The following is a 22,265-nucleotide window of genomic DNA, read 5'->3' as shown; positions in this document are numbered from 1 at the left end:
TAAATTGGACAGAGAACGATATTTATTTAACGGAAACTAAATGCAATACTCGTATCTATATCAAATAACTTTGCAGTTATTTGATCACTCTCGTCACAACGAATCTAACACACACACTCTCTCTCTCTCTAACAACTCTATCAATTCTCACGACTCTACTCTTCGACGACTCAATTAGCTCTGATCTTCGCCAATACACTCCTGCTCGGTCGTGCTCGCTCTTGCTCTCGTCCTCTCACACACACACACACACACGCACACTTTTCGGCTCACATACTCTGGCCTCTCGATTGCCACTCCTTGAAATGTGGAACCGTACTTCTATTTTGACGCTGCTTATCTTTTCTCGCGTCACTGTGACTAGGCGCTCTTGGATGTAAACAAACCACGAAAGACGACGTACACGGTATTTTCTAATTTCAGCCGATCTCCAATCAAAGCTATTCTACGATATTACAAATATTAAGAATCGAAGATCCAGTGTGGAGAATTTGAAGGGTTGACTCTGAGATTTGAGAGTAATTTCAGAGAATAGAAGCTTAATTCCTGCGATTACTTGCTTCACATACTTCCCCTTTTCGGATCTTGACACTACGCAAGTCTCTTTCGGTCGTGCCGTACACCTCGCTGCAATATGTCCAAATCCGCTGCACTCGGACCACCTAACACCTTCTCCCCTCTCCGGACACTTAACACTTAGATGATCCTCACTACCGCAAATGAAGCATCTTCTTTTCTTCATTGCATCTACAGATTGACTGGGCTTCCCGTTCTTCTGGGTTTTAGCCGGCTTCACAATCGACTTTGCTCTGCGACTCTTCTACTCTTCGTACATCACTAACCTCTTCCTCAACTCTTTGATTGACGTAGCGCCGTACAATATAGCCTTATTGTTCTCGTCGTCTATTATTCCATCCACTATGTATTCCACCTTTGCTTCCTCCTCTATGTCCACATGGCTGGCTATTTCGAGCATGCGGTACATGTAAGCCAAACATGCTTCATCACTCTCCTTTTTTGTTTCTTCAAGTTTCTGATGTACTTGCCTACTGTTGACTTTCCTCGAAAATTCTTTAGCCCCCTCTAGCCCCCTCTTCAACTCATGCCAAGTCCTGGCATGACACTCGAAGCTCGCAAATATTTTCGCTGATCCCTTCAGCAGCTTCCTGGCGTAGACTGCCTTCTGCCCATCCGACCACATGCACGTATCAGCGACTTCCTCGAACGACTCGAACCATCGTTCGACATTTTCACCTTTGTTGCCACTAAACGACTCTAATGCATCTTCGGCGTCTCTAAAACTCAGTGTCGAACCAACACATGCCCTTCGACAATATTCATCACGGTCCTGATACACCCTTCGCGTATCTCTCTTGTATCCTCTTGCGTTTTTCTTGTCATCTTCATCCTCACTTTCGTCGTCGCTTTCTTCTTCCGACGATATGTCGTTACCATCCATGGCCGCTTGTAGCCGTGCGCGTAATTCTACTTTTCTTCCCGTCGTTTTTAAACCCAAACTAGCGAGGCGCTCCTTCAACTCCTTCGTATTCATTTTCTCAACATCTTCATCTTCGTTACAATCACGCTCAGCTCTCTGTACGTTTCCTAAATCTCGTTGACCGGTTAGCTCTTCACCGCCCGTCGATCCCTTACGATACGATTGTCCAGCCCTACACGCCCGATTCAGCCTTGCAATCAGCACTGACCTCGCACCCGATATAGGGAGGTTCATTCGCGCGAGCTTACTCCTCAGCTCCTCCAGCGTCGAACCCTCTTCACCCGACAATCTTTCGTCCCCAACGTTTGCCATTTTTCACACTACACAAACTTAAACAGTCAACGATATCGTCTTTTACCGCACCGCGTACCGGTAAATTCACAACTAGCTCGAATAGCTCTGTTAAACCGTTTCGTTTTCTGTCTTGTCCAATCCCGGACGAGCCCCCAAAAATATGTAATATCGTGATATAATGTATTTACAAGGAGTGGACAATAGAGATGTTAATCAGACAGAAAAAGACGATTGTTGTTCAACCTGAACTATTCACGCCAAACGTACAGAAAACAGCGCAACTAAATAACTAGATAGCGACTCGACTTTTACCAAAACGCAATCAACACTCTCTCGGCAACGCCACTCGCAAACTCTGTCTCCGCTCAACTCGCACTCGGCTCCTCGACTCACACTCTGTTTCTCGACTCACACTCTGGCCGTTGTCGCATTCTATTGCCTTTTTCCTAGGCCCACCGCATACGTGTTCTGCAGACGCTCGTAGCCAGGGTCACGTAGGTCTTTTCCACGAAACTATGCACTTGAAAAGACCGATGACACATTGATGGGCCCGACGGCGCCTCGGCTCTCGCGACATTGTTCATAGTTCGCCCGATATTTCTTAGGCCTTTCGTCCACGATACTACATATATGTAGTGGTGTACTGGTCATCTTTTTTCCACACGTTTTTAGCTTTTTAGCTGTTTGTGAATGGGCGCCTAATCAGCCAATCAGAAATAGCCGGTATTCTATGAATCCTTTTCTTCAATGCTCGAAGAGCTGGATATTTATCCAAAGCTGATGCCCCAAACATATACTCGAAATTTTCAAGGGCCGCTGCAAACACGAAGTCCGGCCATGTCGTCTGAAAAAAGGTTTGTATACATTTATTTTGTACCTCCTCTATTAAACAATTTTTTTAATTTACCTTGAAAAATGTGAAAAATCGAACTATTAACTAAAGATCACTAGCTTTTTAGGAAGAATTTGGATTTTTATTTTATTGTCAGAATTTAATGGATAATTTTAGAAACTTCAACCTTTGGAGGTATTTGTTAATTAAAAATGACAAAACTGGTATTATGTAAAAAAGAGTAATGTGTATCCTGAATCAATGTCGAATGGAAATTAGACAGTTCTATAAAAATAATCCTTCTCACGATTCCACAACTTCATAGCTTAATTAAATACAATTCTTCGGCGATATAATTACAAATACATTTACAGGAATTGTGTAATATGATAAATATCTCGTTAAAGAAATTGAAATCGTAAATTCCGCGGATAACCAGCGTTTATCATATAGAGACAGGGATTTGCAAAGGATAAAAGTTGTAGAACGTTGAAAGGCGTTGAGAGAAACGTGATGTTATCCCGTTATTCGTTAATGCAACGCAGTTAAACAAAATCCCGTAGGAAGATTACGATAATAGATAACCTGAGTCGAGTGTTTGTCGGGGGATCTAAAAGATTCTTTCGAGTTGAGCGTCTGAGATTGCAGAGAAGAAAATTTGGAAGCCATCGAATTCGTGATGTCGATAGAAATCTTCAGTTGGAATCGTTGTATCATAACGTAGTCTGCTTATTGTAGATAAGACTTTACTAAACTAAAAGTGACTACTAAAAGTTTCTATCCTCTAAATTCTATCTACGATTCTATAATCTAAAAACTGACTTTTGCAAACAAACTGTAACATTCGCTTAACGGAAAGACATACGTATCTTGTTTGTACTCGTCTTTTCACAATGAATTCTTGAACGTCTGTCTCTGTGGCGAGACAAATGCAAAGTCATCTCATCAGTTACTCACCTTGCTTGAAATCTCCAAGAGTATCGACGAGCACGTCGCATATCATCGCATCCCATTCGTTCCTTCCCATTAGATCGTACTTCTTCGCCAAGTATCGCGCCACAGCGTTACTCTGCGCTACCGGTTTCCCGTCTATCTCCAGCACAGGCAGCATTTTATAAGGTATTGCTAAGAACAAACATGGCTCATATGAACACTGTGTAGAGGGAAACGATCGATAGGAAATCACAACACAGCTTCCGAGGCCGTTGCGTTCTTGTGAATAAATGAATCGAAATCATTTCGGTTTTAATCAACATGGCCTAGTAAAGAAATACAGAAATGTCTTCTTTCTCCTTTTTTTCTTTTCTTACGATTACGATGGACAGGGTATCGCGTGTTTTTGACTGTTGGGAAGAACCTAAAGTTTTTAAAATCAAGGATAAAAGATCGAGTATAAAATTTGTAATTCTCACGGAAAGGAACGAATCTGTCTGATGCGGTGTACTGAATGTACGAGGAACGATCAGTATCGTTTTGCGGGAAGACCTTATGCAATGATAGTGGACTTACAACTGCGAATAAAAAATTCACGTCTCATAATACCAGACACGGAAAAAATATTAGAAAATGTACACGGTTCTTGTAATGAAAATTGAAATGCAAGGAATATAAATCGAATGTCTCTTGCGAACGTAATTTTGTGTTTTACACCGACAGGATTGATTTACAGACTTACGTTGATTTTTGGTTTCTCTATCTGCAAGCGACATATAAGATTATATCGAAGACTATGCTGCGTAAAACTTTTATTATACTATTTACGATAGAAATATCGCAACGGAAGATCGAATTTTATGTCTGCTTTGTTCTTTCGACTTTTTAGCTATGTTCTTGTTCATTTCCGAACTGATTTCAATTTTTTATCCTTTTTTTCCGACAAGTCCTAAAAAGTTTTTAAATTAACGAGAAACGTAGAAGTATTTTTGTATTCCTATTTTAAGTCACCTATTTACGGTTTTCTCAAAATATTCGAAATGCTTCGATTCATTGAAAACAATAAAGATTGCAACACAAAAATTCGAGAATCGTAAGTGAATTAAGTTGGTATTCGATAAACACGATATTACGGAAGCTAAACTTAATGAAAAGTTCGACTTTATTCCGTATGAAATTTTACTTTAAGTAAGTTTAGCCTGCACGTGAAACGAAAGTTTTATATACAGAAAAGTTTGAGTAAATGGTAGATACCTGAGAGTTGAACGATGAAAGTAAAAATCGATTCTTCACGCTTACAATCCTTGTATTCAGGCCAGAGTTCTTCGGGGATCCTCTCGTCGGTATACTTGATGCCAGTATATGCAAATATGTACCGTATATGTTCGGCACGACCACGGGCATTTTCCTTGCTCTGTCAACTTATCGAGAAAAATGATACAATTAACTCGTGTAATTAACAGACTGTGTGCGTGTTTGTGTGTATAGAGAACAATTTATTTATAGATGGAATAATTCGTATAATACGCAAAATAAATCATTTAGAAGGCTGGAATATGTGTTTTTGAAACAATTAGTTATGTCGAAAAATATTTCAAACGAGATATAATTATGAAAAAAATAATAATTAAATGTATGTAAATGTATGTAATAATAGTTAAATGTATGTAAATGTAATAATTAAATGTAATTAGTTGTGAAAAAAATAATAATAAAAAATAAATAAATGTAAAAAAAGAATTAAATGTAATTAGTTTCTTTATACGCACGCGATATTATTGGCGATATATGAAGGTCAACTTTATTTTTTTAAATAGATATATTTATACGTATATTTATAGATATAAATACATATATTATATAGATATAATAGTATATATAATATATATAATAATATATATGTCGAGTCTGAATCTCCGAGTCCGAGCTCGAGGCGCCCTCCCGGGGAGTGCTCGCGGGAGGTAGCGGTTCTGCGTTGAAGTTCTCCATCGTCCGGTCGCGCGTGGGGTACCTTTATTGTCGATAGTTACACTAGTGACGAGGGCCTCAGGCTTGACAACGAATCCGTGACCAACGGGAGGACAGGTTCCCTTGCTCTAACTCACACGTGCACCACTCCCTGCTCGTAAGGCACTCGACTTCCTTCACCGATCAGCTCTCTAGCAAGACTGCTCGTCATCCCAACGACGCCACCGAAACAAGACTCCGGTCGAGTGTCTCAGTACACACGATCCTCCGATCGACGTACGATTGCTATCGGTTTGGATACTTGCGATTGTTTCGTTATGGCTATATTAGGCTCTAGGTTGCAAGGTTAGGGTGTTGTCCTGAAGTTCCACAGGGGCCCCGGCGTCCTTTCGTCTCCGACTCGGCCATCCTGACACTTACACGTCCTCGTGTGTGGCCTGCTGGCTTAGTCTACCCGTCGGGGCTTCCACCACGCAGGCATCGACCCGGCGCTCGTCCTCGGGGCAATGTTTTTCTTCTCGCCGCGATGGACAGCGAGACGCGATGTGTCCCGGCATGTGGCAGTGAAAGCACAACGCTTTTGGTGGTGCAGCCGGTCGGCTTTCCTCCGGGCGTCGGGGGTCCTCCTTCGGTTACCACTTCGCCCTCTTGCGGCATTCGAATGTCGGATGTCCGTAAATACCGCAGTGGCCACACCTGGTCCAGGGGGCGGGTGACATGCCTCGTTTGTTTCCGGAGCTCGCTAATGACCTCCACGGCGGGGGCGTTGGCCACTCCGTGTATAGGAAGGGCTTCATTTCTCTTTGGAATTGTTTCACCGACGTGATGTCACTCGTGAGCGCTAGTCGTTTAAAACGTTCATCGCGCGAGCCCAGCAGATGGAGGGCGGTGGCGGCGAGTACCTCTTCCCTGGTTGAATTTCGCCACTTCGACCCCAGGAGGGTGATGATACGATTTCCGTACGCTCCTGGTGTTTCGCCGTCCCGCGGTAGTTCCTCGGCTACCTTGATTAGCGACGCGGCTGCTACTTCTTGGCCACCGAAGTGCGCGGCGAATTGTTCCTTAAAATCTGGCCAGGTGTGCTCGTCGCCGTTCATTATCTGCGTAAGCCAATACGCTGCCGGACCCTCTAGGGCACGGTTTAGGGCAGAATACAGTGCGCTGTTTTTCAGGCGGTGGTCCCTCATGAGCAGGCCGACGGCTGTGCACAGGCGGCTGGATCTGCGTCCGCGGCTTCGGGGTTGAAGCGCGGTAGCGATACCCAGGTTGCCCGGTGTCCTTTCTTCTTCTTCTTCTTCTTCTTCCTCTTCTTCTTCCCTAGCGACCGCTTTAGTGCGCGCACGATACTCTTACGATCCCGTGCCGACAACGTGTGTTCGGATGCCACTTCTGATGTCGAGTCTGAATCCGAATTCGAGCTCGAGTCACATTCCGAGTTCGAGCTCGAGGCGCCCTCCCGGGCAGGGCTCGCGGGAGATTGCGATTCCGTGTTGGAGTTCTCCATCGTCCGGTCGCGGGTGGGGTACCTTTATTGTCGATAGTGACACTAGTGACGAGGGCCACAGGCTTGATAACGAATCCGCGGCCAACGGGAGGACTATCATATAAAAAGCAACAGGATACACGAAATAATATAATTCTGACTAGGACAACATAAACGCAAGAAGTGTTGATATTGAAAAAAATATTTAATTTTGTATATAAATATTTTCATATTTAAAAAAGTTTCCGGAAGCAGGAAGATTTACAAACAAATAATATCATAAACCGAATGTTTCATGATCCTTTTCTAATTAGAGTGTGTGACAGCATGTGAGAACGTTTCTTAAAAATATGACTTATTGCAATTACCTAATCGCAATTATAAACGATTAAGACCTTCTCACAACGAGGCAATCTATCCAAAGTATAAAACTCGTTATACTTGATGAGAAAACAAATCTCTACTTAGGTTTCATTTCGTTTCATCGCGTTCATAAAAAGTGAATTTGTATGAACGCATCGTGCAATTTAGTAATTAGGACTGTTGATCTCGCTGCAACATAGATGGATAGAAAAAAGCCATTTAAAATGATACAACGTCGGGAAGACAATTATGAAAATTATAAATGGAACACAAGATAAAATTGTTTAAGATTAATTCTTCTTTTTTTTTTTTTTTTTTAAATCGCGAGTGTTTGCAAACGAAGTTTCAATCTGTTTACAATGATAGCAATGAGAGGAGGATGTCTATGAAAGTTATAAATGCGATATTGAATAACATTTCTGCGAGTGGGTTTGTTTTTCGTTACAAATGTTTTTTAAACGAATCTGCAATCTGTTGGAAACAACGGAACAGTAACGGGACTACTGATAGGGAAATAAGAAAGATCGCGTTTTATTTGAACAGACAAATCTTTGAAATCTATTCGAAAGTCTATTTGAAATGGTACGAGCTCGAAAAGAACGGTGAATACTATAGAAGAAGGATTAATTAAAATTATTATTAATCTGTACGCTTTGTATATTAAATACCTTGATCGATGCCAAGATAACAAATTATTATACAAAACAGTGAAGTATCCACGTCTGACATTAATATTGAGTAGTACCATTACTGTAATTTAATTTTTAACCGATCCTGAAAATTCCTTAGAACGTAAAAAGTATAAAATGTTACTGTGCATTTCAAGATTAAATGCACTGTAATTTAGAAACAGTTATGAAGCGGAAACAAATAATTTATTCAGAATAAGAATTCTACGTAATCATGTTAAAAAAAAACGTACTTATAACGCGTTTAAACTCCAAATATGTAAAGACAATAAGGGAAAAAAATTAAACGAAGAATCGTATTTTTTGTAAATTCACACAAGATTTTATCCAAAAAAAAATTGGCCTGTACCAATATGTTTATTTGTCGTTACAAGTTACGAGGGTATTAAAAAATTGGCCACGAATGGACCAGAGATAAGAATTTATCAGAGTTGCTCTCGTAAATTTCAAGACGTTGCATCGGATATTCTTGAAAATCTTTGGACAATGGCCTCGATATTTCGCAGCTTCTATCCTCGAAGCGGAAGAACTCGGCGTTAAAAGCGACAGAACTGGAGAAACCCGGTGACCGCGAGCCTTTCACGCTCTCGACAGATTTCTCATCCCTCGTAATCCTCCCGGTGTCACCCAATTTCCACCCTCGTATTGCGATTTGTTGCTTCCAACGAGGCGACACCTTGTCTTGTGATTTCCTTTTTCGTCGCGTGAAACACGACCGAACACTTGTTCAAACACACAATTCATATTTATCTAACTCGACAAAACGCCGTGTCATTGAAACAATAGCATTCTTTGGCTTTTATGTAAATTCCAATAAATTATGATAATGTTCGTGGAGACATTATTGCTACCTATTTTATCTGTCGTGATCCAAATTGATTTGTGGCTACGTATGTATATATATATATTTGTATTTTCTTTTGTTCTTTCTTTTTAATTTATGTGATCTGAGAATTACATTTCTGAGAGTTCGGTGAAATTCGATGCTTTATTTTTATCAGTAGAATCTTCCTTGTCATTGTCAGAACGCAGACGTTTACGCGTTTACGGAAAGTTTAAGGATACAAAAATACAGAAAAATGTAGAAAATATGCAAGAATATGTAAAATATCGAAAGTACAGTACTTCTAATAATACTTAGTAGCATGCTTACAAACAAATTTCTTTTGTATTTCTTGAAATTGCGTAAAGATTCGCGGTAATTATCGGATTTTTGTCCTCTTTTATCTGCTTTTTTTATTCGCAACTTATATGAGATATGAATTAATATTCAACGACGTGCGCTCTGTGCCACGAAATGAATTATCTCGCGTTAAGACTGCGGCAATTCTTACGTTTGATATTTCATTTAACGAACAGCCGCGCGTTCCTGAGTTTAAAAACCGCCACTCTGAACTTACGCTGAGAATAATATCAGGAAAAGCGAACGAGAGATGATTAGAAAGAAAATGCGAGGAGCAGTGAGGGGGATATTACTAGACTGCGCTTTTTTGTGCAAGTATAGCAGGATGTTTGGGAGTGTAAAATTTTAACGAATGCGTATAATATGAAAAAGTATATGAAATATCCAAGGTATAGTTTTATTAAACTTACTTTTTATAATGCTTCGTAGGTAAAACAATTTTCTATCCAGATTCCACTTTCTCAATTATATTTTCAAAAATGCTCGATAAGGAGTACAATTTTCTACCCAGGTTGTACCTTTCTAATTATATCTTCCAAAATTCTTGATAGGTGAAACAATATTCCACCGACGATTTACTTTTTTAATTGTATCCCCAAAAATATGGACCTGCTTAACGTTTAGATATTATTATTCTTTCCGTTGTTACTTGATACGGCTAGCAATTAAATAGTGAGAATAAGAAGAATTGGAAGTGCCATTTTCGAAAAAGAATTTTGGTTTTAAATTGGAAATTAAATTTGGTTTGGACATATATGACACAATTTGTATGGACAATGAAGAGTACGAATCTACGAATTTCGAGGTAAAAGTATTGATATATGTATCGATATTTCTGGTCGTTACAATATCTCTAATCAATACAAAGTTCTAACTGAATGTTAGAATGTTAAACGTTAAAACGTTTAAAACGTTAAAATGTGTATCGAATCGTAATTCCAAAGATGTCAATTGATGTAATGTAATAATAAAGTATAAAGTATAATAAAGTATAAAGTATAATAAAGCATAAAGTATAATTTCGTCTGTGGTATAATCTTTCTATTCCATTTTGTTACGTCGCACCGCGAGCAATATGGCAACCAGATGTCACCGGATACTCGCAGCGTATTCTCCATAGTTTCAAGTACCTTCCATAAATCTCATAGATTTCCTAGAAAAGGTCCTTCAAACCAAACAAACGTCTGTTTCCGAAGAATTTCTAAAGACTATTGTCTACCCCGACTGGACAAGGGAAAGTTAGTTTTTCTCACGTATGCTGCAACTTTCCTCCCACTAACCACTTTCTCTCGAGGGCGGTTAAGACCCTTCGTTAACCAATTAACAACAAAGCCACTTCCTTCACTCTCCTAACTAAAATCGTCACCAACAAATCCGATGGTCCCGTGCGCTAGACACACCCATCCTTAGCTTTCCTCCGAGACAGCACTGTCCTCCAAGACAGCTCTGATTTCACATCCTTCGAACGGTCAATATCCTTCCACCGTGTAGGACACACCCACAGATCAGTCACTCATTCATCTCGTACATATTCTCAACGCGAGAATTGATTGTAATTTCAACAAATAAATAAAAAAAAAATCTCGTACATACGCACCAGCGTAACTGCCTTCGTTATAAGTTGTTGGAATAAACGGTGAAATATAACTTACTATACTGTGTCATATTCATTTAACCACCTCTTATCTTAACCGAAACAGGGGAACGACTACTTCGCGGCGTCGATTCACCGAATCGTAGCGAGAATTTACGCCTCTCGCTACTGCGACTGCGTCTCTCCGCGAACGGTCGTAACACATTGATCGACAGAAGTACTAAACTCTAATAACATAAATTTATATATTTTCTATTTCCCAGCCACCAGTTTTATAGATTTTTCTATCTTCTGTACTACTTTTATCCCTTTTATTTTTTCTTACATGAGATTATTGTAAATTTAATATCATTTGTTCGCAATATTTGTCCTTGAATTTGAAATGTCGCGCTTCAATGTTGTGTGTTGTTCGACGTTTTATCGAACGATGTTTATCGAACTAGTTTATGAATACGTACATAATCATTAAAAAATCTATAAACCTTACTAGTTTGTTTTTACTAAGTTTTGTTACAGAAAACATGTTCTCATAAATTTTCAACTTTAATTTATGGAAATTTATTAACCTTAAACTATAAAATCATTCAATGAGTCTTTCCGGATGTTTTTATGTAGTCATAATTTCACATATCAGCACAGCTCCACCAATAGGATAAGAGTTACGTGGAAGCAACAGGGGGGACGAAGAACATATAGATATCTAAAGGTTATTTTTGTCTCATTCAAGTTTCTGTTAACCGGCTTGGAAATTTCCTGTGCTTGTTTCGACTTTGAAGTCTTAAAAAAAAAATTGTAATTAAATAGTATATATATAGTATATATATCCTGAGTCAAAGTTTCTCTTTATAAATAATAAACCGTTTAAAAACTATATTTTGTATGTTTTTTCCTTATTCATAATTAAATAATAAATATGAAATACTTCTACAGAAAGCAGACATCCTTCAATTAACCGAACAGCAGATGATTTAAAAATTAGTAGTTGAAAGAAATAAATGTTATTACATGTTCATAATTGATCGATAAATTTAAGTATACAATTAGAAAATGTTTCTTCTTTATTGATAACTAAATAATACAGATAAGATACAAGATACTTGTACGAAAAGTCGGCGCGTCGTTCAATTAACGGAACAGCAGAGGATTTGAAAATTAGTAGTTGAAAGAAATAAATGTTATCATATGTTCATAATTGATCGATAAATTTAAGTATGCAATTAGAAAATGTTTCTTATGCTTGGAAGAATATATAATCACTGCTGAATGTTTTGTAGTTACGAAAGTTGTATACAAACATACATTGTACATACGACTAGTAATGGTACTAAATTACTGTTAGAGGGTCTTGGGTGTATAGAACCATATGGTTAAATTAATACTAGGGATAACGAATCGCGCGAATGTAATTAATATTTTGAAATGCGTTGTTTGCATTAATTGATAGTTTTCTTATAAACTTTTTTATAAACAATTTCATTGCTATAGAAAAAAGATAAATGCCGGTAATATGTCTATCCTACTTAAATAGAAAGTGCAATATTTTGTTATAATATTTGGCGCAAGTTTATACATTATTACATCGAAAAATAATATTCTTTTTATATCTAAGCTATATTAAAATATAAAGATACAAATAGCTATGCGAGTAGTTAGTAGTTGATGCTTTTTACTTAAATTGTCTTATACTTCATAATTTGTAATAATATAATTCTTGTCATCAATGATTCTTTGTTTTTACTTTGTATATATTATACTTCCAGGAAGATGCCGCTCTATAAATTGACTTACTTCCCAGTTACGGCATTGGCAGAACCAATCCGTTCTTCTTCAGCTATGCTAGTATTCCATTTGAAGATGAACGTATCAAAAAGGATGTCTGGCCAGAAATAAAGCCCTGTAAACTTAAAATTTAAAGAAGTTCTGTTTCTTAAATCTCATCTTTCCTAATTTAACTAAAGTAGCTAAATAAAGTAGAACACAATTATGCAGAGTATAACAGAGATTATTGTTTACTCTCCATTGCTCTATAAGATATGTGGGAGAACAATAGGTATTGTTAAGGAGACAATGCCCTTTGTTTGCTGATAAATTATCAATAAATTAAATTATATCTTTCCAAAACAGATAACAGGAAGCTAGATATTTAAGAAGCATCATAATCTGTTTGTTCGATAGAATCTTTGATTCTATTAGTTGTATGTTTTTAGTGACTCCTTATGGCCAGCGTCCTATGCTCGTAGCTGATAGAAGGAAGGTTGCTCAGTCTACAGCTATTTGCCGTTACTTAGCCAAACAATATGACTTAGCTGGAAAGACTGACTGGGCAAATCTTCATATTGATGCCACTGTTGATACTATTCATGATATTCGTCATAGTGAGTATCCAGTGCTGTTTTGCATAAATCTTATGAGAATCTTGATAACAGATAGTACATATCTGTTCAGGTATTTATTAGTTGAAATCCGATTTAATATTTGATTTAATCGAACGATACACGTATGTCAACAATACAAGACAAAGGAATAAAAAGGATTGTAATTCTATCTTCAGTATCATTTAAATTTCGCACAACACTGTATTCAAGTTAGTATAACATTAGCGAATAGTATTTAACTGAAAACAAATTTTCAGAAATTGCCGCCTTCCACTATGAGGAGGACGAGAAGGTCAAAGCTGCAAAACGCAAGACTGCTGAAGAGACGCTGCCGTTCATTTTAGAACGTTTGGACCAGCAAGTGAAGGAAAATGACGGCTACTTCTACGATGGTACTCTCTCTTGGGCTGATTTAACATTCGTTGCTCTGCTCGTTATTTGAACTTTATGTACAAGTCTGATCTGATCGAGAATTACGAGAATCTGAAGCTGCTGGAGAAAAAGGTCCTCCTTCTGCCCAAGATCAAAAACTGGATTGAGAGACGCCCAGTTAGCGAATTCTAAACTTCACGATTGCTTATGGTTTTATAAGCGTTTAAAGATTGCGGTCTTAGTGTGTTGAGAGAATGAAGAACGAATCGTGTTGATGGAAGTTTGTATGGAATATACTGATTGCTTTTAACATTCATTAGTTCCAGTTATTACCAATATTTTTGTCATTTAGTTAGGGTTTTCCCTTTAGATTACGTTGTGATAGAGAACTATTATTTGTGTATTCCTACAGAAACATACGAACTATATAAACTGTTGACACGATGTTGTGCTTTTGTATTATAGAGATAATAATAAAACCATCAAACAATCATTAATTATGTTTTTTATTATATTAATTAAGAATTGAAGATTACCTCCTTGGTGATCTTGATAATATCGTATTTTACAAATGTTGAACAAAAAAAAATGTATGATTATTTTATTCAATACGTTATGAGGGTTGCTTTAAAAAAAATACGAGTTACATATTTCTTTGAAAAAAGCATGATTTTTATCGATACAATAATGTTCTTCTGTTGTCGCTTTAAAGTTGAGTACTTCGTTGATTACACGAGAGAACTCGCCTACAGCAAACAAGATACGACCGTGTGTAAAGTAATTAATCTGTTTGCTCGTTGCTAGCTACACATAAGGCTTGCGTAAAAAAAAATATGCATTTCAGTTCAGGCGGAGAATTATGTAGGAAGTCATTTTGTCGATCAATAACTTAGTTAATAAAAGATCAAATTTTCATGTACATAAATGTAAGTAACGTTCAAGTATTAATCATTACATACAATTTTTGTATAATTCGATATCTTGGTCACTTACATCTTACAAATGATACATAGATAATATTTATGAGATACATTGGAGCTATCTTTTAGTTAACGCCATTTTTTCTTGTTTTCTCTGTACTTTTACTATTCTTCCAAAAATATCAAAGGATCGATGACTTCAAATTAAACTAGAATTGCTTCGGTATATTGTCAATCAATGGCTATTTGTATTCACATCTATATCAAAGGAAAACCGATTGCAAAATTAATTACCCTTGCAACTCCGCAATATGAAAATATGTGTAATCGACCTTGAAGATGACAAATCACAATGTTTGAAGTAGTACAAAAAGATGATAATTTAATTTCGCTTTATCAAACTGTACAAAATTTGTATACACATACAGAAAAAAAATGGAGTTCAAACATTAATCAACATGAATTATCGGTTATTATTGTTGAGTAATTATTAGGATTAGAGTTTTGGAGTATCGATCGTATCGAGTTTTAACTATCGGTTTCCGCAATTTATTGTTTTTCTAAATTATGTCTAAATGGTATCAGTTTTTCAATATTTTATAGTTTACACTCCAACATACTGACGTAAGCTATCGAAAATAATTGTAAATTATGCAATATCATTTTTTTTATATTTCATAATCCAAATTTCAATCTATTTTTTGTATTTAACATCCCTTTTTTATTGTTCGTGTTCCGTCTTGTACGTACTTCAAAAAATCTTAATTTTTTTTTGGATAAAATCTTGTGTGAATTTACAAAAAATACGATTCTTCGTTTAATTTTTTTCCCTTATTGTCTTTACATATTTGGAGTTTAAACGCGTTATAAGTACGTTTTTTTTTTAACATGATTACGTAGAATTCTTATTCTGAATAAATTATTTGTTTCCGCTTCATAACTGTTTCCAAATTACAGTGCATTTAATCTTGAAATGCACAGTAACATTTTATACCTTTTACGTTCTAAGGAATTTTCAGGATCGGTTAAAAATTAAATTACAGTAATGGTAATACTCAATATTAATGTCAGACGTGGATACTTCACTGTTTTGTATAATAATTTGTTATCTTGGCATCGATCAAGGTATTTAATATACAAAGCGTACAGATTAATAAGAATTTTAATTAATCCTTCTTCTATAGTATTCACCGTTCTTTTCGAGCTCGTACCATTTCAAATAGACTTTCGAATAGATTTCAAAGATTTGTCTGTTCAAATAAAACGCGATCTTTCTTATTTCCCTATCAGTCGTCCCGTTACTGTTCCGTTGTTTCCAACAGATTGCAGATTCGTTTAAAAAACATTTGTAACGAAAAACAAACCCACTCGCAGAAATGTTATTCAATATCGCATTTATAACTTTCATAGACATCCTCCTCTCATTGCTATCATTGTAAACAGATTGAAACTACGTTTGCAAACACTCGCGATTAAAAAAAAAAAAAAAGAAGAATTAATCTTAAACAATTTTATCTTGTGTTCCATTTATAATTTTCATAATTGTCTTCCCGACGTTGTATCATTTTAAATGGCTTTTTTCTATCCATCTATGTTGCAGCGAGATCAACGGTCCTAATTACTCAATTGCACGATGTGTTCATACAAATTCACTTTTTATGAACGCGATGAAACGAAATGAAACCTAAGTAGAGATATGATTTCTCATCAAGTATAACGAGTTTTATACTTTGGACAGATTGCCTCGTTGTGAGAAGGTCTTAATCGTTTATAATTGCGATTAAGTAATTGCAATAAGTCATATTTTTAAGAAACGTTCTCACATGCTGTCACACACTCTAATTAGAAAAGGATCATGAAACATTCGGTTTATGATATTATTTGTTTGTAAATCTTCCTGCTTCCGGAAACTTTTTTAAATATGAAAATATTTATATACAAAATTAAATATTTTTTTCAATATCAACACTTCTTGCGTTTATGTTGTCCTAGTCAGAATTATATTATTTCGTGTATCCTGTTGCTTTTTGTATGATAGTCCTCCCGTTGGCCGCGGATTCGTTATCAAGCCTGAGGCCCTCGTCACTAGTGTCACTATCGACAATAAAGGTACCCCACCCGCGACCGGACGATGGAGAACTCCAACACGGAATCGCAATCTCCCGCGAGCCCTGCCCGGGAGGGCGCCTCGAGCTCGGACTCGGAATGTGACTCGAGCTCGGATTCGGATTCAGACTCGACATCAGAAGTGGCATCCGAACACACGTTGTCGGTACGGGATCGTAAGAGTATCGTGCGCGCACTAAAGCGGTCGCTAGGGAAGAAGAAGAGGAAGAAGAAGAAGAAGAAGAAGAAGAAGAAAGGACACCGGGCAACCTGGGTATCGCTACCGTGCTTCAACCCCGAAGCCGCGGACGCAGATCCAGCCGCCTGTGCACAGCCGTCGGCCTGCTCATGAGGGACCACCGCCTGAAAAACAGCGCACTGTATTCTGCCCTAAACCGTGCCCTAGAGGGTCCGGCAGCGTATTGGCTTACGCAGATAATGAACGGCGACGAGCTCACCTGGCCAGATTTTAAGGAACAATTCGCCGCGCACTTCGGTGGCCAAGAAGTAGCAGCCGCATCGCTAATCAAGGTAGCCGAGGAAATACCGCGGGACGGCGAAACACCAGGAGCGTACGGAAATCGTATCATCACCCTCCTGGGGTCGAAGTGGCGAAATTCAACCAGGGAAGAGGTACTCGCCGCCACCGCCCTCCATCTGCTGGGCTCGCGCGATGAACGTTTTAAACGACTAGCGCTCACGAGTGACATCACGTCGGTGAAACAATTCCAAAGAGAAATGAAGCCCTTCCTATACACGGAGTGGCCAACGCCCCCGCCGTGGAGATCATTAGCGAGCTCCGGAAACAAACGAGGCAGGTCACCCGCCCCCTGGACCAGGTGTGGCCACTGCGGTATTTACGGACATCCGACATTCGAATGCCGCAAGAGGGCGAAGTGGTAACCGAAGGAGGACCCCCGACGCCCGGAGGAAAGCCGACCGGCTGCACCACCAAAAGCGTTGTGCTTTTGTTAGGGAAGTGATACATTTACACTGTACATGAGAGTGTGTGTGTAAGGGTTAGAGGGCGTCAAGGACTTAGTGGAGACAAAAGACTGTTGCCAGATGTTAGAAGAATCTAGAATAGTCGGTTGGCGACCAGCGTGCGTGCAAGACGTTCTTCAGAGTGGAATATAGATGTATAACTGTTGTGTGGGAAATATCGTCAATAATTTGTATTCCCAAATCCTCGAATTTCCTTAACATGGTAGCAGAGCGTGGTTACTAGTTTTGCAAGATATTTAGTGCGTGGTTACGATCTTGCGAGTGAGTTTTCAGTAAAGAAAAAAAAAACTTTCAGAGGAAAAAATATACTTCGAGCACGTAGGAACGCTTGAGTAAGAAAAGAAAAAAAAGAAGAATCAATTAAAATGGGGAGATAGCAGCACAAGCACGCACACAGTCTGTTAATTACACGAGTTAATTGTAACATTTTTCTCGATAAGTTGACAGAGCAAGGAAAATGAGCGACGAACCTACCTACAAACTAATCTACTTCAATGCCCGTGGTCGTGCCGAACATATACGGTACATATTTGCATATACTGGCATCGAGTATACCGACGAGAGGATCCCCGAAGAACTCTGGCCTGAATACAAGGATTGTAAGCGTGAAGAATCGATTTTTACTTTCATCGTTCATCTCTCAGGTATCTACCATTTACTCAAACTTTTCTGTATATAAAACTTTCGTTTCACGTGCAGGCTAAACTTACTTAAAGTAAAATTTCATACGGAATAAAGTCGAACTTTTCATTAAGTTTTGCTTCCGTAATATCGTGTTTATCGAATACCAACTTAATTCACTTTCGATTCTCGAATTTTTGTGTTGCAATCTTTATTGTTTTCAATGAATCGAAGCATTTCGAATATTTTGAGAAAACCGTAAATAGGTGACTTAAAATAGGAATACAAAAATACTTCTACGTTTCTCGTTAATTTAAAAACTTTTTAGGACTTGTCGGAAAAAAGGATAAAAAATTGAAATCAGTTCGGAAATGAACAAGAACATAGCTAAAAAGTCGAAAGAACAAAGCAGACATAAAATTCGATCTTCCGTTGCGACATTTCTATCGTAAATAGTATAATAAAAGTTTTACGCAACATAGTCTTCGATATAATCTTATATGTCGCTTGCAGATAGAGAAACCAAAAATCAACGTAAGTCTGTAAATCAATCCTGTCGGTGTAAAACACAAAATTACGTTCGCAAGAGACATTCGATTTATATTCCTTGCATTTCAATTTTCATTACAAGAACCGTGTACATTTTCTAATATTTTTTCCGTGTCTGGTATTATGCGACGTGAATTTTTTATTCGCAGTTGTAAGTCCACTATCATTGCATAAGGTCTTCCCGCAAAACGATACTGATCGTTCCTCGTACATTCAGTACACCGCATCGGACAGATTCGTTCCTTTCCGTGAGAATTACAAATTTTATACTCGATCTTTTATCCTTGATTTTAAAAACTTTAGGTTCTTCTCAACAGTTAAAAACACGCGATACCCTGTCCATCGTAATCGTAAGAAAAGAAAAAAAGGAGAAAGAAGACATTTCTGTATTTCTTTACTAGGCCATGTTGATTAAAACCGAAATGATTTCGATTCATCTATTCACAAGAACTCAACGGCCTCGGAAGCTGTGTTGTGATTTCCTATCGATCGTTTCCCTCTACACAGTGTTCATATGAGCCATGTTTGTTCTTAGCAATGCCTTATAAAATGCGGCCTGTGCTGGAGATAGACGGGAAACCGGTAGCGCAGAGTAACGCTGTGGCGCGATACTTGGCGAAGAAGTACGATCTAATGGGAAGGAACGAATGGGATGCGATGATATGCGACGTGCTCGTCGATACTCTTGGAGATTTGAAGCAAGGTGAGTAACTGATGAGATGACTTTTCATTTGTCTCACCACAGAGACAGACGTTCAAGAATTCATTGTGAAAAGACGAGTACAAACAAGATACGTATGTCTTTCCGTTAAACGAATGTTACAGTTTGTTTGCAAAAGTCAGTTTTTAGATTATAGAATCGTAGATAGAATTTAGAGGATAGAAACTTTTAGTAGTCACTTTTAGTTTAGTAAAGTCTTATCGACAATAAGCAGACTACGTTATGATACAACGATTCCAACTGAAGATTTCTATCGACATCGCGAATTCGATGGTTTCCAAATTTTCTTCTCTGCAATCTCAGACGCTCAACTCGAAAGAATCTTTTAGATCCCCCGACAAACACTCGACTCAGGTTATCTATTATCGTAATCTTCCTACGGGATTTTTTTTAACTGCGTTGCGTTAACGAATAACGGGATAACATCACGTTTCTCTCAACGCCTTTCAACGTTCTACAACTTTTATTCTTTGCAAATCCCTGTCTCTATATGATAAACGCTGGTTATCCGCGGAATTTACGATTTCAATTTCTTTAACGAGATATTTATCATATTACACAATTCCTGTAAATGTATTTGTAATTATCTCGCCGAAGAATTGTATTTAATTAAGCTATGAAGTTGTGGAATCGTGAGAAGGATTATTTTTATAGAACTGTCTAATTTCCATTCGACATTGATTCAGGATACACATTACTCTTTTTTACATAATACCAGTTTTGTCATTTTTAATTAACAAATACCTCCAAAGGTTGAAGTTTCTAAAATTATCCATTAAATTCTGACAATAAAATTTCTGGATAGAAAATTGTTTTACCTACGAAGCATTATAAAAAGTAAGTTTAATAAAACTATACCTTGGATATTTCATATATTTTTTCATATTATACGCATTCGTTAAAATTTTACACTCCCAAACATCGTGCTATACTTGCACAAAAAAGCGCAGTCTAGTAATATCCCCCTCACTGCTCCTCGCATTTTCTTTCTAATCATCTCTCGTTCGCTTTTCCTGATATTATTCTCAGCGTAAGTTCAGAGTGACGGTTTTTAAACTCAGGAACGCGCGGCTGTTCGTTAAATGAAATATCAAACGTAAGAATTGCCGCAGTCTTAACGCGAGATAATTCATTTCGTGGCACAGAGCGCACGTCGTTGAATATTAATTCATATCTCATATAAGTTGCGAATAAAAAAAAGCAGATAAAAGAGGACAAAAATCCGATAATTACCGCGAATCTTTACGCAATTTCAAGAAATACAAAAGAAATTTGTTTGTAAGCATGCTACTAAGTATTATTAGAAGTACTGTACTTTCGATATTTTACATATTCTTGCATATTTTCTACATTTTTCTGTATTTTTGTATCCTTAAACTTTCCGTAAACGCGTAAACGTCTGCGCTCTGACAATGACAAGGAAGATTCTACTGATAAAAATAAAGCATCGAATTTCACCGAACTCTCAGAAATGTAATTCTCAGATCACATAAATTAAAAAGAAAGAACAAAAGAAAATACAAATATATATATATATACATACGTAGCCACAAATCAATTTGGATCACGACAGATAAAATAGGTAGCAATAATGTCTCCACGAACATTATCATAATTTATTGGAATTTACATAAAAGCCAAAGAATGCTATTGTTTCAATGACACGGCGTTTTGTCGAGTTAGATAAATATGAATTATGTGTTTGAACAAGTGTTCGGTCGTGTTTCACGCGACGAAAAAGGAAATCACAAGACAAGGTGTCGCCTCGTTGGAAGCAACAAATCGCAATACGAGGGTGGAACTTGGGTGACACCGGGAGGATTACGAGGGATGAGAAATCTGTCGAGAGCGTGAAAGGCTCGCGGTCACCGGGTTTCTCCAGTTCTGTCGCTTTTAACGCCGAGTTCTTCCGCTTCGAGGATAGAAGCTGCGAAATATCGAGGCCATTGTCCAAAGATTTTCAAGAATATCCGATGCAACGTCTTGAAATTTACGAGAGCAAGTCTGATAAATTCTTATCTCTGGTCCATTCGTGGCCAACTTTTTAATACCCTCGTAACTTGTAACGACAAATAAAAATATTGGTACAGGCCAATTTTTTTTTGGATAAAATCTTGTGTGAATTTACAAAAAATACGATTCTTCGTTTAATTTTTTTCCCTTATTGTCTTTACATATTTGGAGTTTAAACGCGTTATAAGTACGTTTTTTTTTTAACATGATTACGTAGAATTCTTATTCTGAATAAATTATTTGTTTCCGCTTCATAACTGCTTCTAAATTACAGTGCATTTAATCTTGAAATGCACAGTAACATTTTATACTTTTTACGTTCTAAGGAATTTTCAGGATCGGTTAAAAATTAAATTACAGTAATGGTAATACTCAATATTAATGTCAGACGTGGATACTTCACTGTTTTGTATAATAATTTGTTATCTTGGCATCGATCAAGGTATTTAATATACAAAGCGTACAGATTAATAAGAATTTTAATTAATCCTTCTTCTATAGTATTCACCGTTCTTTTCGAGCTCGTACCATTTCAAATAGACTTTCGAATAGATTTCAAAGATTTGTCTGTTGAAATAAAACGCGATCTTTTTTATTTCCCTATCAGTCGTCCCGTTACTGTTCCGTTGTTTCCAACAGATTGCAGATTCGTTTAAAAAACATTTGTAACGAAAAACAAACCCACTCGCAGAAATGTTATTCAATATCGCATTTATAACTTTCATAGACATCCTCCTCTCATTGCT

General features: G+C 37.5%; 3 protein-coding genes and 1 pseudogene across 4 annotated transcripts; 3 read left to right on the top strand and 1 right to left on the bottom strand.

Moving 5' to 3' along the window:
- Positions 1 to 2,352: 2,352 nt before the first annotated feature.
- LOC117213870 (glutathione S-transferase-like) lies at positions 2,353 to 4,848 on the bottom strand. Its single transcript, XM_033459563.1, has 3 exons — positions 4,812 to 4,848; positions 3,582 to 3,749; positions 2,353 to 2,636 (listed from the first exon to the last, which is right to left on the bottom strand). The coding sequence occupies exons 2-3, from the start codon at positions 3,733 to 3,735 to the stop codon at positions 2,599 to 2,601; spliced, it is 192 nt and encodes a 63-aa protein (XP_033315454.1). The 5' UTR covers positions 3,736 to 3,749; positions 4,812 to 4,848; the 3' UTR covers positions 2,353 to 2,598.
- Positions 4,849 to 12,601: 7,753 nt separating this feature from the next.
- Positions 12,602 to 13,910, top strand: LOC117213867 (annotated as a pseudogene).
- Positions 13,911 to 16,688: 2,778 nt separating this feature from the next.
- LOC117213868 lies at positions 16,689 to 17,652 on the top strand. Of its 2 annotated transcripts, none has more exons than XM_033459559.1 (2): positions 16,689 to 16,722; positions 16,948 to 17,652. In XM_033459559.1, exon 2 carries the CDS (start codon positions 16,959 to 16,961, stop codon positions 17,511 to 17,513), a length of 555 nt encoding a protein of 184 aa, XP_033315450.1. In that variant the 5' UTR covers positions 16,689 to 16,722; positions 16,948 to 16,958; the 3' UTR covers positions 17,514 to 17,652. The 2 variants fall into 2 exon arrangements, with proteins under 2 accessions (XP_033315450.1, XP_033315451.1); XM_033459560.1 differs by having other exon boundaries at positions 16,693 to 16,726; positions 16,952 to 17,652.
- Positions 17,653 to 18,129: 477 nt separating this feature from the next.
- On the top strand, positions 18,130 to 19,503 carry LOC117213869 (hematopoietic prostaglandin D synthase-like; the record flags this gene model as incomplete). The annotated part of the gene is made up of 2 exons (XM_033459561.1): positions 18,130 to 18,214; positions 19,321 to 19,503. Coding segments are annotated over 2 exons (261 nt in total), but the record flags the coding sequence as incomplete, so codon positions are not given.
- Between the last annotated feature and the right edge of the window lie 2,762 nt (positions 19,504 to 22,265).

The sequence above is a fragment of the Bombus bifarius genome, unplaced genomic scaffold (genome assembly GCF_011952205.1).
Source record: "Bombus bifarius isolate JDL3187 unplaced genomic scaffold, Bbif_JDL3187 scf7180000009131_frag, whole genome shotgun sequence".
NCBI classification, from domain to species: Eukaryota; Metazoa; Arthropoda; class Insecta; order Hymenoptera; family Apidae; genus Bombus; species Bombus bifarius.
Note: the sequence above shows the minus strand (reverse complement) of the source record. Positions and strands in the feature narration are given on the sequence as shown.

Coding starts and splice junctions, on each gene's coding strand:
- LOC117213870 (XM_033459563.1), bottom strand. CDS start 3,735: ATGCTGCCTGTGCTGGAGATAGACGGGAAACCGGTAGCGCAGAGTAAC. Junction 2,637..3,581: donor TCTTGGAGATTTCAAGCAAG/GTGAGTAACTGA, acceptor ACCTTTTTTCAG/ACGACATGGCCGGACTTCGT.
- LOC117213868 (XM_033459559.1), top strand. CDS start 16,959: ATGAGGGACCACCGCCTGAAAAACAGCGCACTGTATTCTGCCCTAAAC.